The sequence below is a fragment of the Cydia fagiglandana genome, chromosome 7 (genome assembly GCF_963556715.1).
Source record: "Cydia fagiglandana chromosome 7, ilCydFagi1.1, whole genome shotgun sequence".
NCBI lineage: Eukaryota > Metazoa > Arthropoda > Insecta > Lepidoptera > Tortricidae > Cydia > Cydia fagiglandana.
The window spans coordinates 7,202,958-7,221,923 of NC_085938.1; the positions used below are offsets into that span (position 1 = coordinate 7,202,958).

At 38.0% G+C, this 18,966-nt stretch overlaps 1 protein-coding gene across 12 annotated transcripts in view; it reads right to left on the reverse strand.

Annotated features, from left to right (window-relative positions):
* The window catches only part of LOC134665829 (3',5'-cyclic-AMP phosphodiesterase), a 614,694-nt gene that overhangs the window by 150,982 nt on the left and 444,746 nt on the right, over positions 1–18,966 (reverse strand). Inside the window, exons 1-2 of one of the 12 annotated variants that reach the window (XM_063522832.1) lie at positions 11,464–11,864; positions 6,426–6,521 (exon numbers count right to left, since the gene is read on the reverse strand). The exons of 10 other annotated variants lie outside the window; for them this stretch is intronic. In XM_063522832.1, the coding sequence (XP_063378902.1) occupies positions 6,426–6,521; positions 11,464–11,666 (299 nt within the window). In that variant the 5' untranslated portion in view covers positions 11,667–11,864. Of the gene's footprint in view, positions 1–6,425; positions 6,522–11,463; positions 11,865–18,966 lie in introns of those variants that run through there. One more of the 12 variants, XM_063522836.1, reaches the window with a different exon arrangement.

Sequence of the window (18,966 nt, forward strand, 5' to 3'; positions counted from 1 at the left end):
TTACTTACTCTGTTATAAAAACCAAACCTTATTAAAATATTTACCCACTTTCTACTTATTTTTTTTTACAAAAAAATCTTAAAAATACTGAGATCATTTTAGTATTAAAAAATCTTACAAATCTTGAAGTTTTAACTCAATAATAATTCTCTAAAGTTTTCATCAGCAGCCATAAGTTAACAACAAAAAAGTCCCTTAACATATTTGAAATTTTAGTTTAGTGTTCTTAAATCTTACGCAAACAAAACCTAAACCTTTTAAAAGTTTTAAGGTTATTTATTTCTTAAAACAACATATAAAATAACCAAACATAAAAAAATCTTCTTAGACTTAAACAGAGACTCAGTGTTGTTTTCAGTCTTGCATTTTTTATTTTTCTAAATAACTCTTTTAATATACTAATATCACCTTAAAACTTTAATCAACAGCCATATTTTAAATTTCTTTTACGTAACTAATAATCTCTAACAACGTAAATGTAAAAGAAATTATTGCACGTATATATTTTTAATTAAATACTTTAAAGCGTTTTCCTCAGCAGCCTCTTGACTTTTTTTTACTTTTCAGGTTTTTTGTATTTGTCACTTTTTCCGATAGCTTTTAGTATATCTTCCCTTTTTAAAAGGAATTTGTAAAAATCAATGCAGCTGTAATCTTGGAAATTGAATTTAATTTTAGTTACAGTCGAGATTGTTTCTACGCTTAGTAAATTTCTGTCTTTCGTCCATTGTTGTGTAATTAATGAGAATACTCTCTCCACGTTGGCATTATGAGCCGGAATACAAAAAAAATACTGTGCGATTTTCAACAATTCCGAATATAAATTCGCATTAGGCGTTTTAAAAAATTGTACCCAAAGTTGATTTGAGTTTAAAAGCCTATCTTTTTCAGTTAGGTTTTGGCTAAAAGCCTTTAAATTCGCCCACTCATCAATTAATTTTGTGTCGTCAATATCGATGTTTTTGTCTTTTAAATAAAGAACAGTGTCTTCGATAAGAGTCCATTCAGTGTTGTTATTCATTTTCGCCAAACACATCCAGTCAAACTTCTCAAATTGTTTTAACGGTTTCATCCATTCTTCGATGTACGATTTCATTTCCTTGTAGAAATCCAGCGAACATTTTTTAAACTCTTTTTTCGTGTTTTCATCTTCTCTATTTATTATACTCTGAACATTCAACGGCACGAAACTTTCCTTAATTCGGTCATCTAAGCTTTTTGTGATTGATGCAAGTATGCTTCTGGTTTCAAGGACTGAATTATCACTTTTCTCTAATTTCTCTATTTTTGAGTGAACGGTGTGCATAATTGAGTGTATGAGAAACAAGTATGCCTCAGAGAGTGGATTTTCAAAAAACTGTTTTATTAAAACAGGTGGCCTTTCTAGGCCTTCAAAATAATCCTTTAATGGGCGGTAGAGCTTCAGAAGTCGCTCGATGGCTGGAAACAGGCTTAGCCATCGCGTCTTGGAATGATATAGAAGCTGTTTATATTCCACCTCAGCTGTGTCACAGAATTCTTTAAGAGCTTCGGTTCGTACTGTGTAAGTGGCAAAAAAATTATAAATTTTTAAGATGATGGATTCAATGTCAATCGGCAGTAAATCACATCCGTGGTGCACTGCGTTGTTAATGACATGTGCAGAGCATCCCACACCGACCATGTTTGGGTTCACATTTTCTCTCAGCTTGTGGAAAACATTGTTGGTTCCATGTCGTTCCATTCCACCGAAATTTGTATTACAATTATCTCCAGAAAAAGCGATACATTTAGGCAAGAGATCATGCTGGCGAAGTTGTGTTATTATCAGTTCAGTAATTGTGTCAGATGTTTCGTTTTTCGTGTTTTCAATTTTGAGCACCTTTGTTGTGATTCCGTTTTTTTTTACGTCAAAATATTGAATAATCAACGGGAATAATTTTGTGCTTCCGTGATTACTAGCATCAGTAGCCACGCTGATGAATGGTACATCTTGTAAATCTCTCTTAAGTTCATCAACCGACAACGGGCTATTAAGCACTCCGGTGGCTATTGCAGTTGCTTTTGTTCGATTACATGTAACTTTTTTCGCTGTGTCTGACCCCGAAAATATTTCGCGGTTCAGAGCACAAGTGCAGTCCAATGAGTTGAAAGACATATGATGGCTTACAGTATGGTAAACCAGCGCGCCTTCTGCTGCCGGAATTAGTAGGTCCTCCGCTGTCGATCTCACAAAATATGTTGCTATATTTGAAGTATCTGCTTGATTTTTCAAATTTGTGTTGTGTTTTTGAGTTCTTAAATGCTCATTTATGTCTGTAACGCCCTTGTTTCCGATTGAAATACTCGTGGAACAAACGGTACAAAACACTTCCCAATCATATTTTCCTTTTTTTAACATCGGAAACTGGGTTTGTAAATCGTTGTTAAATATGCATTTACGCTTTGGCATTTTAGTATCCAGTCTGAAAAAGGATAAAGGAAACTTGCAGTAAAAATGTAAAATAAGAACTAAGTATAATAATAATTATAGCATTTACAATATTCAGATAAGCAGGGGGCAGGGCCGGCGGGGGTCACTCAACTGTACAGAATCATAACTGCGAGATATAATTAAATGCATATTGTAAAACAGAATACACACAAGCTCAAGTTTACTTACCATACGAACGCGCTTTAATGTAACGACGTCTGCACTCTTAACCGTCTTGCGACTCACTGCGGCGCGGCGAAGTCGAAGTGCGAATCGTGGCAACTGCGACGTGAGGGGTGGGGTGGGGGTAAGGGACGGTAGCGAGTCGGTTCGTCGGTTGATCGCGACGCGACGCGGCACGGCGCGGCGGCCTTGTTGCGTCGCCCGGCGGCGGTCGAAGACTTGAAATTTTTAAACCCGGACTACAAATGAAACCCCGCCCGGACGCTCCCCGGACGCCCTCTAAACTAGGACAAATCCGGGGAAACCCGGACGGATGGCAACCCTACACAGTAAGCTCAAGAAGGCTTGTGTTGTGGGAACTCAGACAACGATATATATAATATACAAATACTTAAATACATAGAAAACGGCCATGACTCAGGAACAAATATCTGTATCATCATACAAATAAATGCCCTTACTGGGATTCGAACCCAGGACCATCGGCTTCGCAGGCAGGGTCATAACCCACTATAATTATAGGCCAGACCGGTCGTCAAAATACGGTCGTCGATATGGAGACGAAAAACAAAAGTTATTAAGTATTTCCGATATAACTTCTAACAACTCCTGGCATCGAGCCCCAGGGGCCCAAGCGTAAGTAAGTAGTTCAGTAAATAGTCAACATATCAACGGTTATAAAAATGTTGCGTCAAAAGCCGTGAGCCATGCATGGTTTTATTACAAATTTATAGAAAATAAATTCTCACAAGATTCATAATTAAATACTAGGTAAGTACTTCTTCAAAAATATAAAGCCTATAAAAGTAAAATAAACTTGGAAATATACATACTTTGCAATTGAATTATTGATTTTACAGCCCTTTCTTTACTTTGATATTTAATAGGCGTACGGTAATCTTTGAGAAACTTAACTTTGAATTTAAATATGTAATAAAACACGACTTTACATCGGTCCGGTCAGCAAGTGTCGTATTACTAAATAGCGGGTCCTCATCAACTGCTTTCGAGTGGAAAATGTGATGTCCAAACTCGCGGAATGTGCCCCGGGGTGGTATTCCAATCACTTAATCCAAACGCATGTAAGTCAAAATCTCTGGCAAACCAGTATACATGTTCGCCATAGTCTGTGACACTTTGTACCCAATCGAGAGACCTTGAGGCCACCATGATTCGCTAGCACTCGACTCGCTTGCGCTTAGCAAGCGACGGGAGTACACGGTTCTGAAAGGGTTTTGGGACTCCTTTGACATGTCGCGACGTCGGACTCATCCGCTGGACATGCCTTTGGGACCTTTGCAACTATTTTTCGATGATAAAAGCGGGTCACGTTGTTTCACGGACCCTTTTTAAATAATTATGCTTTAGTTCAAAGTGAAGACTTGATTGTAAACACAGCGGATAAGTCAATTGATTACAGTACATATTTAGATGTCTCTATATTGTAATAAAGCGTTGAGATTACCTATCTGATATTAATCAGATACGCAGCGCTGAAGTTTTAAATTGGGAAGAACTTACATTACCCAGCGCAAAATGTATCATTTACAACTAAAGGCAAAAGCAAATGTCGTGTCTTACAGGGATCTAAAGAACCTGGCCGAGAACCTCGAAAACCGACAAGAGTCATGCTCTTAAATTATGATGATGATGACTTATATGTATAGGTACATAAAAAGAAAGCTTCACAGCGGGATAATCTAGTATACGGATGAAAGTATATCTGACTATTCAGATATTGCCATAAACGTACACACCAAGGATTGATAACTAAGACATGACGGCACTCAGACAATGATACCAACAAGAAATTCCTTTTGTTCATTCTATTCGCTCCAGCTTTCATGAATGTGCCTAATTATTTAATGTACAGTGACAATCATTTTTGTAGTTAGGTATAACCTTATACTTACATTGTATTTCGTTCGTACGAGTTGTATTTTTAAAACCTGAAGATAAGGTTCTCTATTTATAAACCATCGGTAGAAATAAAATTCTATGCTTTGCCAGTGGGACCAATCTCAAAATGAAACGATATATTAGAATAACTAGACATGAAATTGCCAAAGGTAACGTCGTGATTGGATGAGACGAGTTATTTATTTATTTACTGCATTATAAAACATTGGTATAGAGCCAAGTCTATTTAAATGTGGCAAGCGCGACACATATCGTTGTTAATGTGAAATTAGTTTTGAATTAGCATTGCAAGAATCGGCTCTTTTAATCATGCTGTATTAACGCCAGAAGCGGTTTACAGTTTTTGTAATAACAAAACAATTCATCCACAGGATCAAAGGCCGGCACGTTACGAGTAACATTTATATAAAAATAAAGAAATGATATTGAGCATAAATTACAGTAGCATCATAAAGTATAACCCCCTTATTCATAAACGTGCTAGAAACCTCAATTTATGTACACATACATGTATATTGTGTAATTTGTGTAGACTTCTTAAACCAATGTAAATAGCATTGGCATCAATGACCCGTATTTTGTTTTCTGTCATTTTTTAAGAATAACATCAGAGCATAGTTGAACCAGGTTGGGAAGGAACCAATTCACAACTATCTATACTATCAATAGGCTTCTTGCAAATCGTTCACAGTATACAGAATCATTTGGTGCCTAGGTACTATATCAACATTAAATTAAATATTACCTATACACATTACAATCGCGAGTGAAGGTCAACTCAACTCCATTACCTACACGTGACAATCGGTTAATCTAATTAAATGTTGCTACTACTGTTGCCTACCTATTTACCTTGTTTCCGACGTTTCGACAGTGGTTGCACGTCTCATGATATCAATGACATGGGTACAAAAGCGACGAAATGTCAATGATATAGTGAGGGTAAATAGAAAATCAACCTTCTATATCTTGCCACTGATATTTTAAAAGATTTCAAATACCTTTTTTGTATGTATGTATTGCTACCTCAGTAACTCCGTCATTTCTGAACTGATGGAAATTATTATTTTTTGTTTTAAAGTATTCGGAATTAGTTCCATTATTGTCAAAATCTGGTTATGATGATAGGACCCACGAGTAATTGAGAGAACTCTTTAAACGTTTTGTATTTTCATTAACAAATCAAGCACTTGCATTAAAAAGAATACCATTTGATTAAGTGGAACTGCTGATTAAGACCAAAACGGAATTCTTCAACGACGCTTATGTCACGTTTAGCGATTTGTCTTCTTAGTCAAGTTTGCTAATAAGCGAGTAAATTTTTAAGGAACACTTTTTTCAAGATACAGATACCATCAGAACGATGGTGGATTTCACGAGGAATTGAGGAAATTCCTTGTCTTGATGGATACAGATCTAGTTCTAGACCCTGAAAGTGGAAAAGTATCGAAAGCGCGAACCTTTTTAGATACATGACAGACAGGAACGAGTCCTGTAGAATGCGCAGTACGGGGCTACAAAACATTTGAAAGAAATCAAGAACACGTAGCTTATAATTCTTATAAATAATTTCCAATAAAATTGTTTTGAACAGGCTCAGTCGAGCCATTGATGAGAACGTAAATGCGCCTCTACATGCGTATCTACGCCTGCTGGCTTGTACGGCTTTTTAATATAGTATGAAGGTACGGAACCATCCATTGTACGTGATCAGATACGCACTAGAGTCAATGAAGTATTTAACCCTTCAAACGGGAAAAAATAGCCGAGGTAGTGAGTTCAAGCCCAAGCCTCGATTGTTCTAATGATTCTAGTTATGTTGTTTGTAACCTGCATTGCGTATTAAAGGGAATTAACAAGTGTTAGCTACCTGCCAGTAGTCCGTCTCCTGGCGGATACCGGCGTTCTGCGCAGAGGGCGTCTCGTGGCGCCCCGGGCGCTCCACCGACGTGGCGCTTCGCTCCACCTGAACAGTCCCCTAGTCAGCACACTGCTCCAGCCAGACCACGTCATTCGTAACACCGAAGATACCCTGAACTATTCTGCGTAACTTCCCTATTAGCGCATAAATAGTTTTTTATGATAGGTGCGATAGTTTTGGTCCTATCCGATGCACACTCCCGCCACTCGGATAGGACCAAATGGCAGGAAAGAGGGGAGGCATTTGCTCAGCAGTGGGATACTCCTATAGGCTAATGACAAATAAAATAATTTTGTGTAAATGTTCGAAAACCAAGACATACTATGTTTACCTAACTATGAAAGACTAATCATAAGCAATTAATGGAGTTACAGTCAGCAAAGTTGGTTAATAATCAATTACTCGTGATATTAAAAAATCCTGCATAGCTAACCTTAAGACGGGAACGTAAAATAGCTGTCATTAAAAATAAAATGTAATTAATTCATGGTTGAGAATTTACCTTAATAGTCACTCAAGGAAGTAATTTAGAACCAGCGTGCTATTATCAGACCCTTTCAACTCTTGACTGGTGTACACAAAATTAATAACAAAGTAATTGTTGGTAATCAGATTTTGGAAGCGGGTGTGTTATTATAATGTTTGTACAATGCAATTGAATTTCATATATATTATGTACCTCTCTTCTTCCCCCTGCCCTTATCCCACGTTATGTGCCACAAAAACAAACACACACACAACACACAAACAAACAAATGCACATAAGTACCTGTTCATAATCAGATCAAGGTCAGTAAACTCAACCTTGTGGATGGTCTAACATTATATACTTTAAAAATAGTCAAGTCTGTTGGAACGCCAGGCATGATCAATAATTTTGAAAGATCTTCTGACGCGTTAAAAGATGAATCACCCTGAACAATTTTGCAGCCACAATGCAGTGGGCGAAGCGCTAAGACAAACTTTACTTAATAAATTATACTGCATTTTATTTTTAGAATGAAATGCCGGAAAAAAACAAGGTTGACTAGTCTGAATTAAAAGCTAATACTAATTTAAATTCCAATTTTAGGGTTCTGTTTTTGCCATTTTAGCTACGTTTTACGTAGGTACTTATAGTTTCGTCATGTCCGTCTGTCAGTTTTTGGAAATAATAGCTTCAAAAGTCCAAAATAATGTGACCTCCCTCCACCCCCCGGCGTACAAAAAATGTAAAATAAATTCGCAAATAAGGGGTCATCCATTAATTACGTCACACGAATTTCTAGGTTTTTTGACCCCTCCCCCCTCCTTGTCACACTTGGTCACATTTGGCAAACCCCTCCCCCCTAGTGTGACGTCACATTTTTTCTACGTAATCGCCAAATCGAATTAAGTAAGTACCTGAGTATTATTAATATTTTAACAAAATATTTTTGACGATATAAATATCAGTAATTTTATAACCCAAAACTGCTTAGGAAAGAAAATTAAACGAATAAAAACGATTATCGTTTTAAAAACTTGTTATTTAAATGTACACCGAATAAAATAATTTAAATAAATTTTCGGTTACTGATGAAGTTAAAGTGACGTCACAAAGTTTGTGTCTCCCCCCTCCCCCATGTCACAATATGTCACATTTTCTTAACCCCCTCCCTCCCCCTAAACGTGTGATGTAATTAATGGATGACCCCTAAACCTTAATACTTTCCACGTAAAATTTTTTGAACATGATTGGTTGAGCATGAATTAAAATTTTTTTCAAATCCTCTTTTTAAAACGACTTAAGTGCCGTAAACATCGGGCCTTTTGTTTGTATCGTGCGGAGCTTACCATTATGCATGGTCCGACACACACTTAGCCGGTTTTTTGCTGACGCTTGTCCATCATTCTACCGATCGACTCAAACTAAAAACCAAGTAATCGCTGTTTAATAAGTAAGTAAGTAACTAATGTATAATTTACTTCATGACTTGCAGATAATAAGGCCTAACTCCGGTCCTAGCCTGTAATTTAGATTCATACCTAGTACCTACTCAGGGAAAAGCATTCCACTGCACAGCAACTTTTCACATTATAAACTGATATAATAAATGTGCTATACTAAGAAAAAGTGACCAAGGCCTCCATTGGCCCAGGCTGGAATCGAACCAGCGTCCTCTGCTATCGCGGCTGGTGCCTGTGCCTTCGGCCACCGGGCCACAGCGGCATAGGTCGAATTTTTCCAAGTATATGAACTTAACACCGGATTTTTTTCACATTGTCCGATCCGATATCAGATGTCGGAAGGAAGTAAAATGTAAGATATATGTTTTTCTCTGTATTTATTTATGCATTTAATAAATCATTATATTATCGTTATTACTAAAAAACAATAAATAACGCAAAAACGGCGGACTTAATGCCAATGGCACTCTCCTGCAGCTGTTTTTGTCATAGGCGCCTTCCGACATCCGATACCGGAAAGGCGCTTCCGATAAATACAGCCATGTCGGATGCCCCCGTCAGCTGTCGGACCGATAATATTTGTTTGCGTGTAGGCATAATGCTTGTTGTAGTGTGCGTGATCGCTAAAGAAGGCACCCGGGTGCGCCCCCGTGGCCTGTCTACGCAGATGTAGGATCCTAATACTCGTACATCCAATATCGGATCGGACAATGTGAAAACGCTTGACGACTCATGGCACAATAGTACATTTCGATGCTAGTGCGGAAGGTATGTCATTACTTCACGAGTACCGAGATATCTTGCCACGAGCCGCAGGCGAGTGGCAAGACTCGGGACGAGTGAAGAATGACATTTCCGCACGTGTATCGAACGACGTTTTTTAATACAGTTGCGAAAAAATAAGAAAAACATTGTTAATCGTACACTAAACACAAGTGGTAACAGTGACAGCTCGGTTAGACGTCGTCTTTAAGTATATTATATCTATGGGCGTTTGGCAGCTATTCCGTTCCATTCAGTCAACTTATTAAGAACGGAATTTTCAATATTGAATATTAAAAAATAAACGTGTTATAATGATGAAGAGGTAAGTAATTAAATATGAAATATGTAATATTTTTCGTATTCTTACATTAACGGTAGGTTTTTATGCTGATTACGACGTTTAAAGGAAACTAATATTAACACTCATCAATAAGTAGTCGTGAATTGGAACGAGTATAAATTTAAAAAAATTGGAAAAGTAAAAAGCACTAGTTCGAGATAACCAACTTTCCGCACGCTAAACAGCTACGTAAAGTAGCACTTTTTGAGCAACTGTATTAAAAAAACTATTTCCCTTTCCATCAAAGCTTATTCAGCACGAACAATAAGCATTTCACCAACTCGCACACTCGATTCGGATCGCAAATAGAATAGAAGTTTTCCGTTTCCTATCGTTCTTTGATCCCGGTATCACGTAGTGCACACGTATGCTATGTCTAGATATACTGAATTCGAGCGCACTCGAGTTGTAGGTATCCGAGATATGCGAGTGAAAAGAACCCGCCGCTGCACCGCCTCTACTCCGCGTTATTAAATCACTCAATTAATTTCTTTGTGTTGAATCCTTTGTCGATTGATACAAACTAGAGTGATTGAATTCCTTTGTGAGGATGTAGGGTTCAGTTGAAAATTATTATTTGTCCGTCGTTTATAAAATTGATTTATGAACTCCAATAGCTTGGTATAATTTTCATTTTACTACCCGATGAAGCTATGCCAGCAAAGTAGTAGGTACAATGGTGTTACATTGTATTGAATTATAGCTTGTAAATTTTGAAAGCTTTTCCCGCCTTATTTGAGTACATTGTTTCGTTATTAGGTTACATCCACAATTTTGCGATGATATTGCGCTTCGTATATGCTTAGGGCATTGTCCTCTCCGTAGTAAAATAAAATTGTAAACATTTCACCTGCCGTTAAAAACAGGAAGCTCTAAACTTAATCTTACTTTGATGTTGCTTGTAAAACACAATTTCCTCGTGTCTGTAGTAAATAGGAAGCCCGACTTTTAATTTTCCTTCGAATTTTAAACTTGAATATGCAACGTTTAATATACACATCATTAGCAGGGAAAGAAATGAAGTTATGGAATGTTATCAACATAGTACCGTTCGTTATTACTTATTCGGTTAGCTACGCACGTTAGTCTCAGATTTCTTAAAAAGAAGATTTACAAAGCTTGATAGGTCATCCATTACGCAGTTGGTCGCACCAATAAAAGTCTGCAGCGGATTTGATAGCCCACGCAGTGTAAGTGTTATTTATACGTCATAATTTCATAGAAGTTTGATGTTTAAAATGACACTTGCACTGCGTGGGCTATTAAAATCGCTGCAGACTTTTTACGGTCTGACTATATTAAGATTAGTCCTTTGGTAATTAATAAAATAAACATCTGTTCTTTACAAATAAGTTACACGGGTTACGTTTATTTTACTCACTCATTTACTCTTCAATGGTTGACATTTATATTTTAGCATAAAATCCGGAACTTCTTCGAACAAAATGTCTATAATTATGTTTAATACAGTTTTCCACTGTCAAAGTTTCGACCTATAATCATAAACAAACTAAACAATACAAAAATGGTCGTTATTATGTCTGGACGGTTTGTTATGGTTTCTGTTATATCAAATAATTATCATTCATCTCGCAACAGATTAATTAGAGGAGTCGAAAGTCCAAGTTTCCACCCACGTGGCTGCTATGAAGGTTAATTCTCAACCATGGGAGTTGATTAAGACAGACAATGTGATACCTAGTTGTTAAATACCTAAGACAAAACAAATCAACGACGTCGACATACAATTATGTGTGTATGGAGGAAAAGATAATTAATTTCGAACAGGAAATGTGTAGTGCAATTTTAGATTCAGTTGTACCTACGTCTTAGGAATGGAATTGTTTTCCAAGATTTGCAACAATTCGAAGAATATAATTTAGTTGAAGCACTTCTAAATAAAAATATTTATTTGGCTTTTGGTGATACTTGTAATAGTAACAAGACGTGGACCTTTTACTAGAATAATCACTACTGCCGGTCTGGCTGGAGCTAGTGGTGGTGGTACTGAGGGTGGAGAGGTCGCTAGAGGCCCGCGCGGAGCGCAGCCGCGGCAACACGGGGGCCTCGTCGGCCTCCGGCGTCGTCGCCGGCACTTCGCACGCCCAGCCCAGCGCGCGAGCTGCTGACCACACCGCGAACACAAATGTCAGCATGGCGCTAACGCGCCACGCGCCCTGCTCTCCCGCCCCCTGACGAAACCATCGGTCCGTTCACTCAATGCATCAACATAAATCACTAACGTCACTCGCGTACCACGTGCGGCCGCCGGCCGTAACGGCGTGCGCGACCCGCGCGAACGCTCGACCACTACTGTATCGAGCTCGTGCCGTTGCCGAGTGACTTCAACGCACTAGCCGCCAGTGTCTATCGTCATATCGAAAAATATTCACTTGCCTGTTTTAGTCGTGTTTATCTACACACATTTTCATTCAACATCTTTTTAACCCTTAGTAAAGATATTACGGCACTTGTCATTAGGATAGGGCAGGTGTCACTGTTGCACTCTGGTCGTATAGGTTACGCGTTGTTGATACCGGGTGTTTATGCGAGCGGAGCGGAGTGCGTGACGCTTGTTGACGTTGCGCGGCGCGGGGAACGTGAGCGGCGACGTCACCCGCGCCGCCACCGACCGAAAGGGCACGTTATATATTTGTAATAACCCACAGTCACATCACAAGACACCGGAGCGATTGTATCATTTATTGTAAGTAAAACGCTTGATCACTTGTTGCACGCGCGTCCCGTAACGGCTCTGCTGCGGTCGCAACAAATCGATCACGCCGGTCGCACAACGAAGCGAGCAAAGGTGTGCTTCGCGCGGGGAAATCGTGTCAACGTCATGTCGTACGGGAGCAGCACCACGGAACACCCTGCGGCTGCCCGGCGGCCATGTTGGCACCGCCATTTTGCCGGGGGTCGAAAGGGGCGAGCCGCATGCGTACGGCGGCACGCAACCCTGTGTAGGAAACGACGCAAGTCGCGTGCCGTGCGAACGGAAGCGCCCCTTACACTCTACACCCAAGAACCACTTTGACGCGCCATGCAAAGCACGTCCGTTTGTAGGTCAGGAAACTTTCTGTGTATCCTCTGAAGCTTGCCGCGGATCGCGGTAACTGATTTCAGTTTCATAGATTTAGGTTAGAAGAGATAATGAATGGGAAGCATGTAGTTTATAATAAAATAATTTTATGGCTCAATTAAAGAGGGCCATCTTGGCAGTTTAGTTTAAGAAAATATATTTTATAGGTACCTAGATTAAATTTTTGTTTTGTGCAAATAAAGTTTAAATAAATAACGCATTAAAACAATACGTACCTTAATCGTAATGCCAATAGATTAACAAAACATAAGATAAAAAATCATTATTGAAAAATTACTACAAGGTAAAACGAATATTATGGATTATGAAATTATCTGTTTTGACTTCTTATTCAGACTTAGACAAATTCAGATTCAATTCTAATTGCTACATATCCGCCAAATTACGTTTTAAATGTTTTTACTATAACTTCGACGTTTTGTACAGTTGTTATTAAAATAAATGTAAATACATATACCTAAAGACAAATTCACCATTTTTTTGTAAGAATAATTCAGTAAGATATCTGAATGCCAATTAGGCACACATAACCTTGACCGCCAAATTCCGCTCGAACAGACGCAACCCTTATTTCGTTATTAGTGCCCATATCTACTTAATAATTTAACTAGGCTAACGTCACGTGTGTTGAGTTTTGCAATAACTTGCATTCGTTTCTTCGAGGCCGATTGGAGAGTTTATGCTTTCACTTTGTATTGGTTATCTATTTAAGCAACATTGTGTAGTTATTTTATGACTGGTGATGTTTGATTTTTAATAAATTAACGACGAACAAAACGCCAGAAAAAATATATTTTTGTCGGGTATAAGGTACGTCTACCTACGTTTACTATTGCTTTATGGGTTGATAGCGTTTTTAGTGAAAACGCGTTTTTAGTGAAAACGTGTTTTCCTCTTAGTTAAAAATATGGGGGTAAGGAATAATTACGTACTAGTACCTACGCAGTTTAAAAAGGCTTATATTAAACGTCATTTTACGTTTCAGTTTTGAAGAAACTTCATAACTGTTCATACATATCTACTAAATCTGTATAAAAACGGTAATAAATACAGATTATAGGACCTCTATAAGTTATTCTTCTTATCGTAAATTTACCCGAGCGTGCCTATGAGCCCCGTTTACAAGCAAATCACGTGTGGCTTTGAGGCTTCGCCATCTAATAGCCGTGAGGTGTACTTGTTAACATATTATGCACTTTACCTATTTATTCATTCTTGATACAAATATGAATAGGTAACGACTACAATATTGATGTAACAAAATGAATAATATACACAAAATTTAAAATTCAGATTTTGAAATGTCGAAAAATTAAATTTGAAGCGGGTGTTTCCGTACCAAATTTTTTGGAGGTTAATGAGGTCGCGGGGACATGTTATTGGGTTTTTTTTGTAGTTGTCTTTATTTATGCGTGTAATAATATTAGCTTGAGGGTTGCACCGATTGATCTGGTGCATGGAGGGATGCTGCTTTGGAGGGAGGGAGGGTGCTTTATAGGCTTCTATTGTGCCTCGGATGAACAATGAACAAGCAGCGTTCAAAGCTGATACTGTACAAGTTGGATTTAAATGTCACAATCAATAATTTTTCTGCGGGGCAGACACTATTATTAATAGTAAATTATACGTGAATAAATAATCATAACACAAACGTAAACTTAGCTTTATTTTTTTTTCAAGTATTGTCTAACCATTTTATTTATTGTGGTCACTTTCAAACTACTATCGCCTTATTATATTTTAAATGAGGTTCAAAATCCCCGCATATATATTAAACGTGACCGTACAACTAAATTAGTACTATGCCTTTCGCGTTAGCTCCGACATCGGCAACACAATGCTCGTTACCTTGGCAGCTAATGGCCGTCTCCATCCACCATGTTATTACGTACGTTGTACACAGCTCAACTCAGCTACACTATCAGTTCAGGCTAGGTTCTCTACCGCCTTTGATAACCTTCAGTCATTTGCTAAGATGTAAAACATTTGGTTTAGGTACATTTCATTCAGTTCGTATCTTGTTTTTTTTTTAATTGCTTTGAGTTTGCATTTTTATTTTTGCAGTGGCGACAATGCAGTTAAATATGTCAAACAAAACATTCTCCCCGAATATGTGTTCTTGTCAGTAGTTAAGGACTTTGACATATTAATAAAGGCATTTATATTAGGTGGGTGTTATTCACAGCGCTTACCACTACATTGCCAAAAATAATGAGTGTAATCTTTAAGGCCTGTGCACACCGGCTGCGTCTGCGTGACGTGCACGTGCGCGTGCGGAGTTGTAGTATATATATCCTTATGAGAGATGGCACACCGCTTGCGTGACGTGTGCGTGTGCGGCTCCAACATTTTAGCGCACGCACACGCGCACGTCACGCACACGCAAGCCGGTGTGGCTCGGCCTTTAATCGTGTCACAGGTCCAGGTGAAACGTTTTGTAAATAAGCAGATTATGCAGCCTTGAAGCGTTGCGTCTCTGGCCTGACTTCTCACTCGACAGACTGTCGGGCGTATCCTGTGTCGCGGCCACAGTTGTGGCCAAACATAATTAGTGTGAGGATTGCATGTAGATGCAATTACGCCTCCCTTTACGGTCAGATTGCACGGTAATTATTAACGCTTTGAGAATGCGGCTTTGTGGGCTAAATGGGTATTGTTACGTGCAAATATATTCAATGCCATTCATACAATAAAATAAAAAATATTTTACGTTAACAGAAAAAGTAGTTTCCATATGACCACCTACACCGTAATACATTTGCGCCTGGGATGTGTATTAAATTTTCTCTACTACACGCATACTATCGATTGAAAAACTTGCGGTCGCAATAAAAAAGTCACGTTGATAAATAAAAATTAATGAAGATTGAATGAAGATTATTGAATAAGTAAAGTTGGTCGATAGAAAAGTGGCGCTGTCTTGTGTCGGAGGCCAAGTCTCATTCTGGGTTGCTGAGCCAACGGAGTAAGTAGTGAGTAAGTAATAATCGTACTTAATCTTCAAAAATATCCGCTGGCGGGAATAGGCCGTTTCTCATGTTTTTGATAATCGGACATTTGGCATGAAAGTTTACACTACTGAACGTGTTTGTTTACATTGATAGACCCAATGGATTACAACAACTCACAAGATTTCATTTAAGAGAAATTGGAGTGTTTGATATTAGTTTTCTTCATAAGTTTAGAGATTGGCCAAAAACAGCACTAAACCGAGACGAGTGGAAAAGGAAAGGGCAGTGGCTGGCTTTTACTAATTTCCCTAGTTCCCTACCTACCTTACCTACTTAAGACTTGATGTTTTAAGTGTCAAATTGTATTGGCCAGCATTGCACATAGTCATTAAAATAATGATTGAAAGTCTTTTTGCAAAGAACAATATTATAGTCTATTCGGCAAGAGAAGAGTCGCGGAATGTATTGGGCCCCATACTTATACATTCCACTAGGGCTAAGATGATCGGCTCTTTATCATTTGTCACCATGCCTGTCACGTTCTAACAAATATGTAAGTGCGAAAGTGACGCATGGCATGACAGGTGATAAAAATACGACCATGATACCACTTTACGACTCTTCTCTTTCCGCACAGACTCTATATAGTCTGTATGCCAAGAAACATATCCATTTTAGGTACTGTATTTGTAATTTAGTACCTGCGTAAAAATTTACACTCAGTTTGAGGCAGTAGGTACGGCTCCGAGCCCTAATTAATTTCAAAATTATGGCAACATCCGGCAGAAAGCAAGAATCAGTAAAAACCGGAAGTGGAAACAAGTGGTGTTGTTCCCCCAGGCTGTTACCTAATTTTTGTTGATGAATTTTTCATGCTTATAGAATACATGGCTTTCATAAAGAATGAGATAGGTAGGTTGTACAGCCCGATGACGTCGAAATGAAGAATTACTGCCGGATTCGAACTTTAAGATACGTCAATTAATAGATCTGGAAACGATATGGATTAGATGTGTCAGTGTCAAAAGTGACGTATTTGTTTGAAGAAACGTCACATTTGACACTGACACATCTAATCCATATCGTTTCCAGATCTATTAAGTGACGTATCTTAAAGTTAGAATCGGGCCGTTAGAAATATGTAGGTAAATGCTGTAAACTGTAACTAGTTTTGGAGTGTTGTTACTATTCAATTTAATACTGTAAAACAACCTATTAAAGTAAACTTAGATCGTGACTAGATACGGCCTTCGACGATTAACGCAGAAGTGAAGAACACATGCTTATTATGCGTAGACCACCGCCGTGGCAAGGCTTTTAAAATATGTAGATAAGCACTATTATTAGACTACCAGTCGCTCCATAAGCACATAAGGTTTAGGTTTAAAATAAACGCGCGTTTAATAAATACCGGGTGTGGCCTGTAACATGAGCAAATAATTAAAACATAGATTGTACTCCTCAAACGGTGACACTTTCGTTCAACAACTTTTAAAAATTATGAAGTATTTAGACTCCCTATTTTTCATACAAAATAAATATTAACTATCTTCAATGGACGCCATCGCCACGCCATATACGAGCCCCGATGCTAATGATTTCGTCTAGTTCCGCGCAACAATTTTGTTTATTTTAATAAATTTTACACATGAACATATAATGACCCAGTAATGGGAACCATAATAGCAATGTTTAATGTAGTTTATTTTGATCGTATAATAAAATTGCATGAGACTTTTATTGCTAAAAAAAAGGACTTTTCAAAAACGTTGTCCAAATCATATTATCCTCTCTTACAGCACTGCTGCATGCATGGGCTCGAAACAAAATTGTCAGTACATTGGCAGAGCCCTATTGCTTTCCCTGGTAATAGCCCTTTTCACATATGTTGTAATCCTACCCGTCAAAAAAAATATAATAAATCATTATTTTTTTTCATTCAGTACAAACGGTATTTCTTGTATTTGGATTTAGTTATTGCAGAGTATTACCATATAAAATTAAATTACATTAGTATAAGCATTAAATATTAGTAATTTTTAAACAAAAATATTATTTTTGAACAAACGCGAGAACCTCAAAAAATGGGGTCACCTGACGAAAACATATGCATCGGGGCTCGTAATTGTGATTGAAGTTGCTTGTCAATGTCAAGCCTTAAACATAACAAAATTCGCAATACATTGCGTCTTTGAATAACCTTTAAAGTGTATTAAAAATCAAAGTACAAGTTATTTATTTATATAAAAGTCGCTGAACAAATGTTCATCAGTATGAGGAGTACAGCCTACAGTTAAATTTTTTGCTCATATTACAGGCCACACCCGGTATACGAATACCGAACGGCAATGAGCATGAATACTCGTATAGTCAACACGACGACGATACCAAAAATATCGTCGGTTCCATTTTCGCTTACTCTTGAAAGTTGAACCAAGTAAAAACACAACTCTTTCATCTACATTAAATACCTACTTAAAAATGTACAAGAAATGTGTTTTGAGGAAAAACTTCAGATTTGTTTAATAAGCAGTACAAGCCCGAGTATTCTATAGCACATCCTACTTTATGGAATTGAAGGAGAGAGTGGGGAAACAAAGGCAGATTAAATCACTGAACGCTGAACGGACAAGGACTCTGTTGAGGAAATATTTGCTCACCAAACAAGGGGTATCATTTATACCTCAGTTATTATTTTTGTCCACCTATAAGGAACCAAAGTTTACTTAATTCTGCACGTATACAGTATGTGTCTGACCATGGGGCTTTAATTCCAGGGCTTGATTTTATTCGCTAAACTGAGCTACTTTTACTATGGGACCAACCCTAAAATCGGGGAAAAATTTTTCGCTTTTCCATAGAAAACGTCGACATCTGATCAGACAAAATGTATGAAAACGTAAAAAAAAAATTCGGGATTTCGGGGTTGGTGCCATAATAAAAGTAGCTCAGTTTAGCGAGTAGAATCGAGCCCTGGATTTAAAGCCCGACGGTCAGTAACACCCTGTATGTACTCATTTAATATGGATAGGACTGGCTCAAGACAAGAGTCGATATAACTTTGTAACTCACTATATAGGTACTATGTACAGTAGCCATCAGATATATCGGAGCGGCCAAGGTGTTCACAATATCTGAACAAGCGCTCTAACGCCCTGACAATAGAGGCGTGCTCAGATATTTGTGAACACCTTGGCCGCTCCGATATATCTGATGGCGACTGTACCTAATATGGGCATAAGCCAATCTGAGACAGATTTTTTTGCTCCGTCTCCGTGCATACTTTAGTTCACTGTGATCGGGTTACGGGTGGGATAACATCTTCTGTCTGTCGTCTAAGCTGTTTATCACAAAAAAAATATTTATAAATACTTTACATACTTTAGGGCCACGCGCTATTCA